Below are 16,359 nucleotides of genomic sequence, written 5' to 3' on the forward strand. Positions count from 1 at the left end.
AATATTTGGGCATGTACATAACTTTTTTTTTTTTCTTCCCTGGTTGGGACAACAATTAAGGAACCAGAATCCTTCTTTAAGAATTTTTTTCTTCTTCTTCCCAGAGTTTTCTGGCTTTGCCTTTTCCCCTTGTTGTCTCTCATGCAGGCGGCACTGTGAGTCACTGGTCAGTTCTTGGTCTGTATGTTCTGTGGTTTTAATTCTGTTACAGTGTCTGAAGTTCCCTTTCAATATTTAGGTACTAGGGCTTAGATCCTTAGCATATTTTTGATATGAACGAAACGTCAAAGCTGTTTATGGACAAAACTGAAGATCCAGCCTCTGGTTTTGAGAGAACAGGGTTGTGGAGAGTTTACTATAAAGCCATTGAGGAGAATGGAGGGTGTTGTGTGTTTTCTCAAGGCCTGAGAAAAAGGGTCTTTAGTCTTAAAGACGCTACTGTGGGATTTGGGAGGAAGAAGTTATGTTGCATAACTTCAGTGATAGCTGTTGGACAAATAAATTGCTTGTCTATACCAAAGTCTCCCCTCTTGAAAAGTGAAAGTATTTCTCTGTCTCAAGGAGATGATACAAGGGTGTATACATTGAAGGCTGTGAGATGCAGTGATACCGCAGTTACTTGGGACCATATGACATATCCAAGATGAGAAACAAATAATTAGAATTATTTGAATCTAAAAACACAATAAGCGGCACAGATGTGAGCGAGCCATGGTAATGTAGCCGTGGCTTTTGTGTTGGAGGGATTAGTCTTGCCATCCAATACTTCTTTCCATATCAACATGAGAGGAAATAGTACCCTTGCATTGAGAAGTGTGGCAAAATTGGTTGATTGCAAAAGAATGTGTTATCTTAATTTTAAGCTAAAGTTTGAGAAATGCTCTATTTGTACTACATTGTGTTTGCGTTATATAGTTAGAATTGCACTTTACTGGAGTTGGAGAGGTTAATAACTCAGCACAGACCATGAGGGCTAAGTTATGAGTAGTTTCGTGTTTCAAGGTTGCTGCATGCATTTTCTGAAGTAAATTATTTTTCTCATTTAATCAACTCAAAATCTGTCTAATATCAGTGAGAGGATTGTATCAGCATTTAGTTATTGTTAATAGTATCAAAGATAAATAGTATTCTTGGGGTCAGTAAACTTCCCACAAATGTAGGTTTGGAAGGCTGTATCCACACTGTCTGGGGACATTTTATGAGATATGACAAAATAGTCTAAGCCTTCAGTGTGTTAAACAGACTGAACAAATTTTAGACCACTGCAGAGGGAGAATTCCTTTGCTTTTGTTCACATACTGAATTAAGCTAGTGAACAATTTAAAAGCTTAGATCAGCCTGGGCACAAAGACAAGAGACAGCTTAGATTTTGACATAGCAGTCCCATTTAGACCATCATCTCCTGGGTGATGATGTATGTGGTGTTCATTCATGTTGATTTGAAATCTGCAATAAAACACTGTCTATTGCAATAACTGCCAAACTTATTTTAAGGTAACAAATTACTTTGGATAGTTTTACTGTGATTTATTTAGCCTAACTTGTTCTGAAGAAATATGAAATAGTGCAGGGAAAAAAATTACATGTCTGAGTTTCTTTCAGATATTAAAAATTTATTGCTGTTTTTACCCCTATCAATTCCTCCTCTTTTGAAAACTTGAATCCTTATTGAGCCTGTGCCATTGTACGTAGCTTGGGAAATATAATTCTTCCTAGCAAGAATTGTTTTCACAGTCTGAAGGAAAGTTAAAAGCATTCTGAGGACTGAAAAAGACATTGCATAAAGTCAAAATCTGACACTTCAGTAAGAATGTTTCAGCCAAGCCAAAATAAAGGAACACTTAGGTGGAAACCATATGGTCTAGAGTAAGAGATTCTGTGCTAGGCTTTCATACTCCCAAAAGGTCTGTGTCACCTTCCAGAGGAAAAAGCTCTAGATTCTGGGGTCTGACTTAATGAAGCAGCTAAACTGCAACTACATTTGCAAGTAAGGTAGACTGACAAACTGTAAAATAAAGACAACACAGCAATTACTGTTTCACACCCTTAGAAGGTGGTATGCTAAATTTCAGTGCATATGAAGGGCTATGTGTTGGTAAAGTCTCTGCAAATTCTTTAATTTTAACATTGTTCAAGAGGTCAGAATGTCTAGAGAACATGAAGAATCAGTGAGACTTTTATGTTTCAAGACCCTGAAGGTTTGTTACATGCTTTAATTACATTCTCACCCGAGATAACATACTTGGTGCTATGTGTGCTTCCAGTGCTTTCTTTGTCTGGTATGTCCCAAGCTTTTAGATGAATCTATGCAGTGATTATTTTCACTGTTTAATCTTTATTTTTAACTACTTAGAACATCAGTTGGATTAATCTACAAAACTTGAAGTTTAGTAGTAACAATTAGTTGTTTAACTGGAAATTTAATATTTAATTCTGTCTTGGAATAGATATGTTTTTGGCAGAATATTAAAATACGATGCCAGAATCAGGCTGAAGAAACATAACTCCTCATTATGACTTTTATATATTTGTATAATTTCTTATTGCAGATCCATTATAACTCTTCAGCTGAATAAGGTTCTTCTTCCAGGGATCTCCTCCAATGCTTGCAGTGCAGCCAGGGGTCTGTGCTTTATATGTGTTGTCCTTCCCATTGTTTGGAAGGTTGATGGCATCCTGAAAACTACTGCAAGTTGTGAGTCAGTCTGCCACGTAATTTTGAAGAGCTGCAGCTTGTGGTTTGTGGCCATGCTGAAAGCATTTAGCTGTCAACTGGCAAGCTGATGGCTCTATGTGCCACTAAGAATATAGCCCTCAGATGGCTCAGCTGCACTTCTGCCATACCACCAACTCTCTGATGTTAGAAACCTACCTGCAAAAAATTTGAGAAAAGTATGCTTAAGTTAAAAATACGGTGAATGATTTTTTACACTGGCCATTCTGGTGTTAGATATCCTTGCCTTGTGGAAAAGACAAGAATAAAATTCATGCACTGGCAAGTCTGGTGTGTTTGCACATCTTTATGGCTCTTTTCTCCATTTGGATTGGTTTCCTTCCTTGTAGAGGAGACTCCTGTGTGTGGTGAGAAGAGAAAGAAAGGAACAGTAAGAAAAAGGACACCTACTGGTGTCTTAGTTTTTACTTAGTCTCCAGTTACTACTTTTAAGATTAGCATCGTGAGTATAGAATTAAGCTATAGCTCACTTTTCTCTATCTCCCAAAATGTACATCATGTTTAGGGTAATACCTTCTCCACCTGACAGTAAATGGCATTTGTCAGACTTGTGGCTAACTTGGTCTCCCAGCAAAGTGGAGAAGCAAATGAATAATCAGGAGCACAATAAAAATTTTAGTAATTTTTTTGTGTCCTAATAAATGTTGTTCTGATTCACTGATTCATTGTCTATTGGCAGCCATTTCTGAGCTGATTTTATTTTTATTAAATATTAACTTTGTTAGTGGATTTTTAATAAAAAATATTTTGGGTCTAAAATTCCAGGTGCTAGGGGATAGAAGGAGGGTTGTGTTCCTCTGCCAAGCTTGCACAGGAGCCAGGACACCTGCATGTCCTGCAACATATGTGAGGAATACAAATGAACATACATTTTTAGAGCTTGTAATGCCATAGGCAAATCTCCGAAAATTTAAAGCATTGCAGATTTAAATGAAGTTCTTGAATTGACTTGGCTGAGTTTCCTGTTATATGGCCTTTTTGAATTTATTTTTTTGTTTGGGGTTTTTGTTTGGTTTCTTTTTCCCCCAAAGCTGCTCTTCTGGAAACATTGCAGTGCATGCTAGTGAGAGAGGGAGAATGGCAGGACACAGGGAGAAGTGGCTGCAATAACGGCGTGTACCTAACCTGGCCGGTCTTTTCTGCAAGCTTACGCATTCGTAGTACTATTAGGAGTGCAACAGTTGGTACATTCAAAACAAAAGCATCTTGGATCAAGAACCTGACCAATATTCATAGTTTTTGGTATGAGTATGCAGGAAAAAAAGAGAACTCTGAGGAAAGCAAAAGTTTCTGTGCTTCCTATTAGAGTAAATGGCAATAAGGAACCCGGGAAATGAGATGCAATGCATTATGTATCTCTCCTCTTTGCTTCTTTCTGTAGGACCATTTGACTTCAGCTCTGGTGTGGCAGGCAGACAATGGCATTAGCTAATTTGGCTCCGTGTAGTGCTGAACATGAATATGAATTAGAGACAAGTGCCTGAGCTCTCATACTGACTTTTGTTTAGCTGTTAATTTGTTCGAATGTTAATGTGCCACATGCACATAAGCCCAATTAGGTTTGAAAATGCTTATTTTCTTTTCATGGCTTCTAAAAATTGAAGCTTTGTTTTATTTTATAAGCTATTTTAATCAGTTTTATTTTGCTCAAAATGATAAAGAGGATGTATAAACACATCCAGGATTTCAGACTCAGTGGAACACTGCACTATGACCTTCTGACTCTTAAATTAAAAGTAAGTGAAAAATTACTCTAATAAGAGTCTTGTTTTGATATTTGCATTTAGTAGTCCCATAAGTAGCAACTGCACTGGCTGTGAGTGCTGAGATTTCTCTAAGGTTTTGCTTTTACATAAGTGTGTTTACCTCTACAGCCAGAATACCCCTTAGTCTGGAGGAGCGATTTTCTTCTTTCCATGGGCATTTTGTAAAGCTTACCTTCTGACCTCTTTCTTCTATGCAATAGTATTCTGCATTACTGATCAGCACTGGTGATCCTACTACTTCACAAAACTGAGGAAGATGTTCATCTAACATCACAGAGCTTATCATCTAAATTTTGTATACAGATGATGCACTTGCTAAAGAAATGTTGTTGAGAAAGAGTGGAAACTGTGGGTGTTAACTTAATATTTAAACCTTTTATAAATATTTTCTTTACTGAGGTTTTGCTTTTGCTTCCTGATACAAGCACTGTCATTAGTTACTCTGTTCAGAAAGAAATCTGTGAGTCAGCTGTTTGGATGTTGTTTTAGAGCCCAGTGAAATTCCAGTGACTTGAATATTATCTCATATTTTGAAACTGCTATCTCAATGGACCTGTTATACCTTTCAAAGTTCAGCCATCATTTCTATGTTTGGGTATAGAAATCTATGTATGTTGCATGAAATTTTGTTGAAGTAGGAAATTGTGTGTCTTCTGCAGCTGAAATTGGGAAACAATTAGATAAATTTAGTGGTACTGGCATTCATTACTCACAAAAAAACACTAACTGCAACAGCGCATTAAAAGCCAACCTCCTGATTCCACGACAGATAAATAGACATTATGTTACCTTTGTTCAGAGAAAGTATAATACTAGATGATCATTAGTTTCTTGGGTAGCAGTTTGGTTCCTACTAAACTACAAAAGTAATGAAAAATGAAGTTTCAAGTTTAGATTTTCGTAGTAAAGTGGTATTATTTTATTTAGATTCATTTTATTTAGGCTCAGAAGTGAGCTGATCTGGGAACTCTCCCACAGAGGTGGTACACTTCCAATGACTGATGAAGAGTAAACTGAAGTGGCAATACTCTGGGAAGGCCAGAGGATATTGTAAATTGTCCATCATGCCAAGTGCTTGTGTTACACTATGTTCAACTCACCATAGTATTTTAAATGTTGAAAGACAGTGTAAGCCAGGGTTCCAGCCAGTGTCCAAGCCTCACATGACTGATTCATTGCTAGCATAGTATTCCACATTAAAAAATTAGAGAATTAACCAGTTTAGTGACACATGAGCAACAAAGTTTTGGCATGAGCTGGTTTATAACCGTTTACCATGTCCTATGTAGAGCATAGAAATTACATATATAGTGTTCTCCCCAATTTGAAGTCTTTTAAAATGTTTAGGTAAGGCATAAAATTTTCAGAGGGAGCCTAATTTTCTTCCCTTTTACCATAACCCTTACAAGCTCCTAAATCACTTTTGGTTTTGACAAACTTTATTAACTTACAGAAATTACATGAGTAAATACTTTAGTCGTGATTGAAATTCAGGTGTTCCCGTCATATATGATTTTGCTCTGATCCCTAGGTAACACAGCTTAGCATAATTGTGGTTTTGTCAGTTTTTCCCGTTAGTTCAATTTCTGATGATACTATATGTACATTTTTTCTATTAAAAAAGGAAGTATTTTTAATATTAAAACTGAATCATGGATATCAGGTCGTACATATTTATGATTGAATAAATAAATACAGTGACTGTCATTTGTGTTATTAAATCTTTGCTTATTTTTGTAACTAAGCTGTATCTAAATTATATTTGAGTTTCTGAAATATATGTCTGTTTCCAGGTGAGGCTAAATTTCTTCATCTTAGCTAGTTGAAATTGCAGTAGCGCTGGTGAAGCCATACTATTTCATCCAATGATGCCTGTGTCACATTTCATGCCAATTATTATATCTTACAAGATTCAGCTGTATGAAATTTTATCTACAACCAGCTTGTGCTCCCTGGCTTTTAAATTCAGTATCACTGAGCAGAATTCCAGGTTTTTGCATCAGACAATGTGCCTTTCAATGGTTAAAATATCTCTAAAAAGGGTGGAAAAAAAATGCCTCAACAGAATGAAAAATATTTCAGATACAGTTTTTGGATGATGTCCAGTTTCTACATTAAAAATGCTTTCCAACACCAGACGAAGCCTGAATCATAACGACTCATTTAATACCATGTGCTCTCTGAAAAGAAAATGAGATCAGTAGTTAAATGAAATGCCCGCAGATCCTGGGCATGGTGCACAAGATCAATAAAGATGATAATGCAGAGATGTGGGAGGACACTAAACTGGTCTGTTACTTAAGATTTATTTTGTCTTCCTGTATCTTTCAGAGTGCTCTATGGAAACAAGATCACAGAGATTCCCCAGGGCCTTTTTGATGATCTTGTGTCTCTGCAGCTGCTGTGAGTACGATCCCTTCCTCTTTATTTTACAGACTTGCTAGATTTACTGGTTTTTTCAGCTTCTGGCATTAATATAATCACCTTCTCCACTGAAAACTCACGGGGATGTGCTAGTTTGTTGTTTCTGTTGTTTCTGTGTCAGGCAAGAGGGAAGCAAGAGCTGAAAAACAAAAGGAAGGTGCCAACAGTTTTATAGCACAGTGTGTATAATGGGTAATAGACACAGAGGATTTAACTGTGGGGAGGAAATGAGAGACTTGGTGAAGTCCAAGGAAGGAAATCTGGTCACTGGCTGATGTGCAGGTGGGGATGCCATCTGATTGTTTTTACACATTTAGCATTTGTCATTGAATATTTAGATCATCAATTGAGGGCTACTGTGTAGCACCTGCAAGCAAAATGAGAGAATGAAAGATTTTATTGTTGCGAGCCATATTCAGTTCCATATTCTTCTTATGCCAAATGTATCTCAGTTGTAAGAGAAATTATTTTAGAATATTATGTGTATTTGAGTATTTTATGCCATGTGTGATTTAACACACAGTCGTGATCAGGGGTAAGATATATGTCATACTGTCTTCAGTATTTATTAATGTAGCATAAAAAATTTCATAAGCCAAATGTGAAATGGCAAATTTCACTCACTCTTGTCTCCATAATCACACTAGGAACCAGTAGCTTCTTCACAGAGAAGGAAATCAGCTACTATTTCAGTCAGTCAGTAGAGGGAGCAGAAGTGAAGTGAGTTTAATATGTATTCCTAACATTCTGATTACCGTCATGGATGGTGCTCTCAGAAAGGTGATATATGCTAAATTAATCAATTCTGGTTTATATCACACACAACCCTCCACCCCCAAACAATAAATTATATAAAATATAAAATAAAAAGTAGCTTTTAGACATGTTATTTTAAGTCTTTGTGACTGTGTTGACATAACCGGAAATTAATATCCAAAAGTTCATTATTACCATTGAATGCATCACACTGATTGCAGTCTTTGCTGCACTTATATGCAATGTAAAAATAAGTATAGATTTAGATTAGAGATCCATGAGCAAAGTCAAAGAACTAAAATATGAAATAGTGGAAATTGCTCTATATGTTAAGACTATTCAGATGTAATTTATCCATAAGAACTTATTTGCAAACACGGACCACCCTGTTCTGGAGGACGAGCAAGAGCACATCAGGTTTGGTTATGAGAATCCTTGAGCTGCAACAGTGGGAAGCAGTTCATCTCCTCCTGCACACAGCCAATTATTTTGTCTTCACCTTTTGCACATACATTTTCTGGCAGCTAAGCATGAAAGTGCTCAGAAGTTGGGACTCAGTACATGTTGAGATAACTGGCATGTTAGTCATTGTCAGACTTGGGTTGTGTTCGGTACAATGAAGATACTGCAAGCAAAAGGAGAGCTAAAATTTAACTTGTCATTTTTGACCTCTGAGAAAGAAAGTGTATTAAAATAATCTGAGTTTTATCAAGTGCCTTCTGTGCCCCCCTCAAATATTTTATGGTTACAAGTTCGAAGTGTTACACAGTTGTTCTGTCTAACCCCGGACACTTTACAGATAGGGTCTTTCCCAGTAGGAGAAAATCACTCAACACATGGCTCACAGGGTGTCCTATAAAATGTGGCTCTAGAACTTTTCAATAAAGCATTAAGTAGGTTTCAACGTCTTTATACTATAGTCCTTGTGTGCATGTAGTGCAGGCTTTCAATGAATTACATATATAAGCCCAGATACAGTAATTTTCCAGTTTCAATTAGCTCAAGTGATGCCTTTTTGTTAAGGAGGCAAAATCTATATGCCAGAGAACCATTACAAGGTGTGCTACTTCAACCATTTAAACATTCTCAAGCTGAGAAGATACAAGTCAGTTGCCCTATTTTGGGTTTCCAAGAGTATTTTGGCTCTGGAGCCTTTCAGGGTCATCTTGAAATTACTTGAATATAAAGTAGCTCTTGGCAAGGACAGTGTTGAATGATCATACTTTAAATGCAAACAAGTGCCTGCGCGCTTTTCTGATCGTGGCTTTGAAGCAGCTATTATGGGATCGCTTGTAGTATTTTAATGGATACCAAAAAAATAAATGGCATTCATTGGTTTTAGACCTGCTGTTGAACAGTTGGAAGAGTGCCCTACAATTAGATGTAATTTAGTGTTCAGTGGACTCTAGATTGGATTTCTTCTTATTAGTCTGGAGACACACTGATAAGAACGCTCTGATTAAGGTATCCTGGTAGTCAGTATAATTTCCAAAGCTTGAGCTGGAGCATTTTTGAAAATACACTGGCGTTATGGTAAGGCAGTACACAATCAGAAAAAAGGAGGAGTTGTGGGTCCTGTATAAATTGTTGAGATTGTATTTAGAAGGGAAAAATAATTACTGTGAAATTACAGAGCAGATAATATTGTTATTTACTGTTTTGGATAAGACTTAACAGAGTTTCTCAGAAATGTCATTATCCTTCTGTTTAAATATACTGTCACAATGCAGGCCCAGATTATTCCGCTCTTATTCTGGCAGAATTGTTTTGTGTAAGTGCCTTACATGTGCAGACAGTACCACTGATGTCAGAAACACTGTAGCTGGGTAAAGTAATGCTCAGCTCAGGCATGACAGCAGCTTAAACTGCCCCGTTTGACTTTGGTGCATGGAAAATGGAGAATTCAAAACAAGTTTTAGACCACCTGGCTAGCATTAGAATTCTGCATTTCTGTCATATAAGACAGAGGTGGGTAAGCCAATATTATATTATATTTGGCAAGAAAATAACCAGGCATGGTTAGATAATAAAGAGGGGTTTTTGTTGGGGGGGTGGTGTTGTGTGCGTGTAGTGTTTTGGGGTGGTTTTTTTAAACCCTATTGTTTTAATTTAAAATGTTGCTTCTGAAGTCTTCGTTATAATTACCTATCTTAAGTAGTTAACATTCCCCACATAAATAATCACAATTGGATTTCTGTTAAATTGCTTATTTCACAAATCTTATGTCTTCCTAAACATGCAATTGTAACCCACACAGCACCAAACATTATTGTACAAGTCCAACTACACATCTGTTCTGTGGAACAGAAGCTTTTCTTGTACCATGTCATTTTCTTTATCCCATTTGAAGTTTCCAGGAGAGAGGATGCTAGAAAGCTACTGTACCCTCTCCGCATACACTCTTCTTTTCAGCAGGCAAGATCAAATGTCTTTGGAGAATTTCAGATCAATTTGGATTTTAGAGAGCTCTACATTGTTTTCCAGAAAGGGATAACTGGAGTCTGATCCTTTTTTTTTTTTTTTTTTTTTTTTCAGTAAACTGAAACTTTCATTTAATTGGGGCAACAATCCATCCAAGTTGTGAAATAATGTTTGATTAATTATCGTTGTTTGTCTAACTTGCGTTTGAGTATCAAAAGAATGGAAAGGGTTTCGGTTTAAGGTGGAAGTTTTCAAGTAACCATTAGCTGTGGCCAGTTGGAACTCCTGTCCAGGTGGCCTTAAATTAACCTTAGTCTGTCAAGAAACTGGAATATATTTAAATGTCCTTCTCACCTGTCTGTCTTTTTGCCTGGAATGTGGACAAGCTCTTTCAGGAGCCCTTGAGTTTGCCAAACTGTCTGCCAGTCTCTGCGCAGGGGGCACAACGTAACACTGCGCAGCTTGCTCTGGGTCAGCAGCCCTGTGACAGATAAACCCGACGGTTGCTCTGCTTGCTCCCAAATGAGCAAATGTGCCGAGCCAGTCTGCAGTGGGACCAGGAGTGAAATGGCTCAAGACAGTGAGCTGTGCATAATGGGCACCAAGTTTGTTAACCCGTAGTTTTCATATCTAAGTAATACCCTTTCCTCTCTGCAACCATATTAAAACAAACATTCCTGGAGCCTTTTTATTACAGTTATACACTGTGTGCTTCACAGTGCTCTATTTCCTGGAACAAGAAGGTATCATAAAATATCTACAGTTTAAGGAGATTGTGTAGCAAAATAATATAGGGGAATGAAATCTCATTTTTCAAATGTCTGGCAAGTATCAGTTTTAAATAAATCATTTTCCTTGAGGAAATTTATTTTTCATAGTTACTAATCATACAAGTGTTCAGGCATCTTAAGGTTGAGATCTCCATAGCTTACTGGGCAAGAAAGAATCCTTATAGTGGACTCTGTTTTGATGTTGCTAAAGATAGATGTACGCCTGGGGTACATATATATTGAAATCAGAGGTTTGTTGTCTTCCTCTCTCATAAAATGAAGCCAAAAGTGTACAGCCTTCTCCTCCTTCTCCTAATGTCTGATCCTTAGTGAAAACTCAACATTGTAGTTGGAAAAGACCAATAATCATATTGCTGCGTGGAGTTTGACACATTGACAGATAAAGTAACTTCAAAAGTGATGAAAAATTAGACTTCCAGATCCAATCGTCTGAGTTAAAAGTGGAACTAGATCTAATATTTACAACTTCAACTGACCTTTATTTAAAATAAACTTGTATGAAGTGACAAGTCATGTATGCTTTCAGAAACTGCTATTATCAGTCTTCCCAAAATTCAACCACTAAAATTTTGCTTTGAGTGATTCTCCTTTTTAACCTGCTTTATATGCCGTTTCTCCTTGGATGAATAGGGAGATACTTGGTACTCCCATAGCTCTTCTGGTGAGGTGGCTTGGAAAATATCTGTATGGCACATTTGCCAAGTTTGAAGTGCTTGTGTTGATTTGTAATTCTACATTGAATCACAGTACTTAAGATCTTAAAATAGGATCTACCAATTATTTATTGTATACTTTTGGAGCTTGTTAGAAGCTCAAAGAAAATACAGTGAAGCACAAACTCGTACAAAGTATTTAAAAAAAAATAACAATAATACAAAATTACTCTAAAGAATGTACGTCAATTCCAATATTTTGTATTGTATACATTACACTGTTATATACATAAGTATCATTAAACAGTGATGCAAACAGTATATAAATGCCAGAATAAAGAAATTAGAGTTTTCCATTTCCAAGTCTTTTATAGCACAGTAGTGCCTCCTCCTCCTCATAGCAATCTTCTGAGCTTTAAGTGATGTATAAAATCTTGTTCCATGGAGGAGTTCATTTTTCTCAGGGAGAAGAGACAACAGGCATTAAAAAAAGAGACCTTCTGACTATATGTAAGGGGAAATACTTTCACAGTGACAAGTCAATCAGTGGAGGAGCCTGCCCAGAGAAGTTGTGCATTCTTTGTCCTTGAAGATTTTAAAGACCAGACTGAATAAAACTCTAAGCAACAAGACAAGAGATGTCTCAAGCTTCCCGCCATTCGGAATTATCCTGTGATCTGATGAAATAATTATTTCTGAGATAAAGCAAATATCTGCATTAAATATCTATAAATTGGTCAGGCTTTGAGTGGCGTTCAGCCAGATGATCTCTGGAGGTCCTTTGCAACCTATGTAATTTCTGGGTTCTGTGATTCTTAGCAAACTGACTCATGAACCTTTTCCCTTGATTGCTCAAAATATTTCTGGCTGCAGCAGAGATACTATGCAACCCTTGTCCTTCTAGTCCAGGACAGAATACTCTCTGCACAGACCTCTCTAATAGCTTTTGAATTATTTTCAAGTCGTTTGCCTCAAGCTTCTTTTCCTTCAGATTTCTGCATTATAGGCCGCTATTGTGATAATATTACAAAACTCAATAACTGCTGTTAAAGTGAGGGAGCGGCATCTGCCAGACACAGAAATACAATTATAGTCAAGCACTAATGAAAGACTGCAACAGCATCTGCCTTTTCTGTGTCACTTCTGTAACCTATCTGCATCCAACTTCCCAAAACCAACCACTAGTTTGTACATCAGTGTGTAATTCATTAGCACGTCTGACGCCAGTGCTCCAAGCCGGACTTAGGTGACAGAAACTCTCCTAGCTATTATTACACAAGAAACTAACTCCCTGATAGCACAGGAAGTTGAGAAAATGTGTTTATTCTGCTGTGCATCTGAGTTATCATGTGGTTATCTAAAATCAGCTGTGACCTTATCTGCAGGCATAAGTTGGACAATATTGAATTTTGAATAACAGAAGTCCAGATGCTATGACAACACGTGCTTATAATTCTCCAGGTAGTAACATGAGTACCACAGGGTTGTTTTATGGATGGTGTTCAACTGGAGTTGCAGTCTGTTGGATTGGGAATGAAAGGAGGCCTTTAAAATCTCTCCAAAACAGGACTGTCAGACTGTGCTCTGTGCTTCCTTCTTGACTCATTATTAGCTTGTGACTTTTCCGCTTTAATTTACGTTGAATGAATTTCTCATCCCCATCATCCAGTTTCCTGAACATGGAGAAACACTTGAAGCTGGTTCAAGCAAGCTTGATGATGATTTCATACTGATTGATATCAATTAAAGCATTGACAGACTCTTCAGTGGTCAGTCATCACATTAGAAAATGTAAATTTTAATAGATGTTTAAATATCTTGACACAGTGAGAGGCAGTCAGATTGCTCCCCTACACTTTGGGCCATTTTAAAACATTCCTGGAACCTAATGTAATTATTTTGCCAGTAAGTAATCAGGGGTACACACAATTCTGTCGTTAGACGTTGCTTGCCATTGACTGCTGGGATGATGGAGTACTTGGCTAGATACTTCTGTATTGGCACTTCAGCTGTTCTCCTGTGATAACTTGTGTTCAGTCAAAGATGATGCTTGATTCCCTATACATTTCAAGAGAAAATGCTGAAAAAGAATGCCAGAAAGTTTTGACATTTTGTAACAGGTATTGTATATCCTAAAGAATTCTCTCTGCCAAGAGTCCTTTCTTTGCTGCCCTATAGTGCCTTTGAATGTAGGTGAAGCCTTTGACTATTAGCCTTTGACTGAGTAATGTGTATTCAATTTGTATTCTGCTGTTAGCTGTGCAAAGAACTTCAGTTCTCCTCTCCCTTACAAGTCTCCTATGTATTTCATCTGCCTTTTTCTGGTGAGTTCTCATGTTCCCCAGTGGAGTCTGGCATGTGGGATGTGCCAGCCAGTTCACGGGATGCCGTACATTTTCCTTCTCATCATGTTGTCGTTGCTGTCAAAACACAAAGCTAGTGGAAAAGAAGGAGAAGTTTTCCAGTGGCTCTGTGCAGCTACTCTCCCTGACACTTTCATTTTGGCTCATTAATGTAGGATGCTTTCTGGTCCATCCTGTAGCAACAGAAATCAACCTGCAGTCTCCAGCATGTGTTAAGGTTGCTAGACTGCTGTTTCATTCTCAGAGTTATGTAGTTATTTGCTGATAGTTTGGTTACTTCACTGAGCTGAAAGTGCAAACATTGCTAAGGGTAAAAGCCATATAAACATCCCCATTTGCTCTTAAAAAACAATTTTTTCAGTCATTTTGGGCTTGGAGTTCAAAATGTTATTTAAATGTTAATCACTTGAAACTGTGCTTGGGCATATAATTCAATTATGGGACCATCTTAATTATGCAGATGGTGCTTATGAGCATCTGATACAATTACAGTGCCAATTCAGTACACATTCATTCAAAGGGCTTAGCTGAAACACGTTATTATATCAATGTGCGTGGACAAATTCACTTTTTCAGGAAATGGGCTCATGGAATTGGAATACTGCTCTGCTCATTGCTTTCAGTAGCGTGCGAACCGCAAGGTCTTTAACCATTCTCCTGTATTCTGTGGTGGTCCTGGGCTTGCAAGAGATTTCTTCATATTTTTAACATATCCAGAGGGATGAAAATGGAGACTTGAGTTAATAATCCATCATCCCTCTGGGTAGCAGGCGGTTTTATTTCTACTTGAATTTTTAACCCCCTTTTAAATGCTGCACCACATCTGGAGGCCGTGTGTAAATCTCATCCGATCAAGCTGATAACAAAATAGGAAAATTAGTGGAATTTACTTTCACCATAAATTGGTGCAAAATAAAAACCATGTAATTCTTGCTAAAATAAAACTCAGCTTTTAATATTGTCCCTTCTTTTGGTGTGAGTTCAATGAAAAGGAACCCTTAGTATGTTTTACAGCATGGTTCAGTGTTTAAGGAAGATCAGTGTTTCTGCTTCCTAGAATACGTTTTTCTCATCTGCCTTTGTGTTAGTTTTAAAAAAAAAAAATTCTTACAACCACTTTTAACTCCATGTGAGACCAGCCCTGTATACCTAAATAATAATTAGATAACATTAGGGGGGCTGTGACATTGAAGATTAAGCAAAGAATTGGAATTTATGTAGGGGAATAGCCATAGAGGGGATATTTTAAAATAACCAAGAGTTTCAAAAGGAATATAAACCTTAATGCTTCGGCCAAAAGTCATCCTCTAGCTCACAGTAAGGACGAGGAAAAAATTTTTAGGGATTATTTATTCTGCTTTCTCACAGGTTTTCACTTCCCACCCCCAGCCCCAATTCTTATTAGAAATAGGACGTTAATCTAACTCATGATCCACCGAGTATGGCCACATCTGTGTTACTCTTGAGCACACTATTGGTCCTCTTTAGATTTAGGTACTGCACATATTTTGTGTAGATGATACACAGAATAGGTGTTGTCACCTCAAAAAGGCTGTGTAGTACCTGAATTCTCACTTCTAAACAGTCTGCACAAGCACTTTCCTGTTCCAAATGACTTTCTCTGATGCTTAAAGGAGAGAGTATGCCTCTCTATTTGTGACTGTATATAGCATCAGTTTCTCTCATTTTTGGTATTTGGCTCTTCCAGGAATGTCACAGATTATATCACTATGAATCTAGTAATTGAAAAGTCATGCCAGAAAAACTTAACACATTGTAAATTCTGATTTCCAGCATTGGGTTTATTCGTGTTTTGTTGAAACTAATCAGAGAATTAATTCAAATCCTGTGAATTCACTGCAGTTCTAGGTCAGCTTTGCTCTGAGGGTTTATTAAGTGGGATCAATGATGGTTAGACTTCAAGCCCACTCTTTGCACAGGAGTGAATAGCATCTGCACAACGCAGCTCTGCTATGTGTGCACCACTTAAGCATCACAAAAAGAGATGCTGGTTGTCCACGAGTATACAAATAGCACTGTAGTTCAGTTGTAAATTCTCTTATCACTGAGATTATTTTAATTTTTTCTTTGTGCTTTGTTACAAGTACTTGCAACGTAAAATATTATGTTACTTGCAACATAAAATATTGCTATAATATTAGAAAAAAATAGTATGTTTCAAAACAAATTGAACTCCATACCTGCTTTCAGTTTTCTTCATCTATAACTTAGATACCAAGTCTCTGTCATGGAACAACCAATCTAAGCTAATGTGCATTACCTAAAAACAATGTGGGACCAGCACACAAGGACAAGGGGTAGAAACCAAAGGATTCGTAATGCCTAAATGCATGTTAGGATATTGTTCAAAACTCCGTAGCTGATTCTGCCTTCTAATAACTTGTTAACCTGTTCTTTATGGAAAAGATAATATACAAGCTTGAAAGAGAA

At 37.2% G+C, this 16,359-nt stretch overlaps 1 protein-coding gene across 2 annotated transcripts in view; it reads left to right on the top strand.

The window, feature by feature from the left end:
• Nucleotides 1–16,359, top strand: part of SLIT3 (slit guidance ligand 3) — a 527,279-nt gene that overhangs the window by 366,339 nt on the left and 144,581 nt on the right. For both annotated transcript variants that reach the window (XM_075766507.1, XM_075766506.1), the window contains exon 13: nucleotides 6,832–6,903. In XM_075766507.1, coding sequence (XP_075622622.1) covers nucleotides 6,832–6,903 — 72 coding nt within the window. The remainder of the gene's footprint in view (nucleotides 1–6,831; nucleotides 6,904–16,359) is intronic.

The sequence above is a fragment of the Balearica regulorum genome, chromosome 14 (assembly GCF_011004875.1).
Source record: "Balearica regulorum gibbericeps isolate bBalReg1 chromosome 14, bBalReg1.pri, whole genome shotgun sequence".
Taxonomy (NCBI): domain Eukaryota; kingdom Metazoa; phylum Chordata; class Aves; order Gruiformes; family Gruidae; genus Balearica; species Balearica regulorum.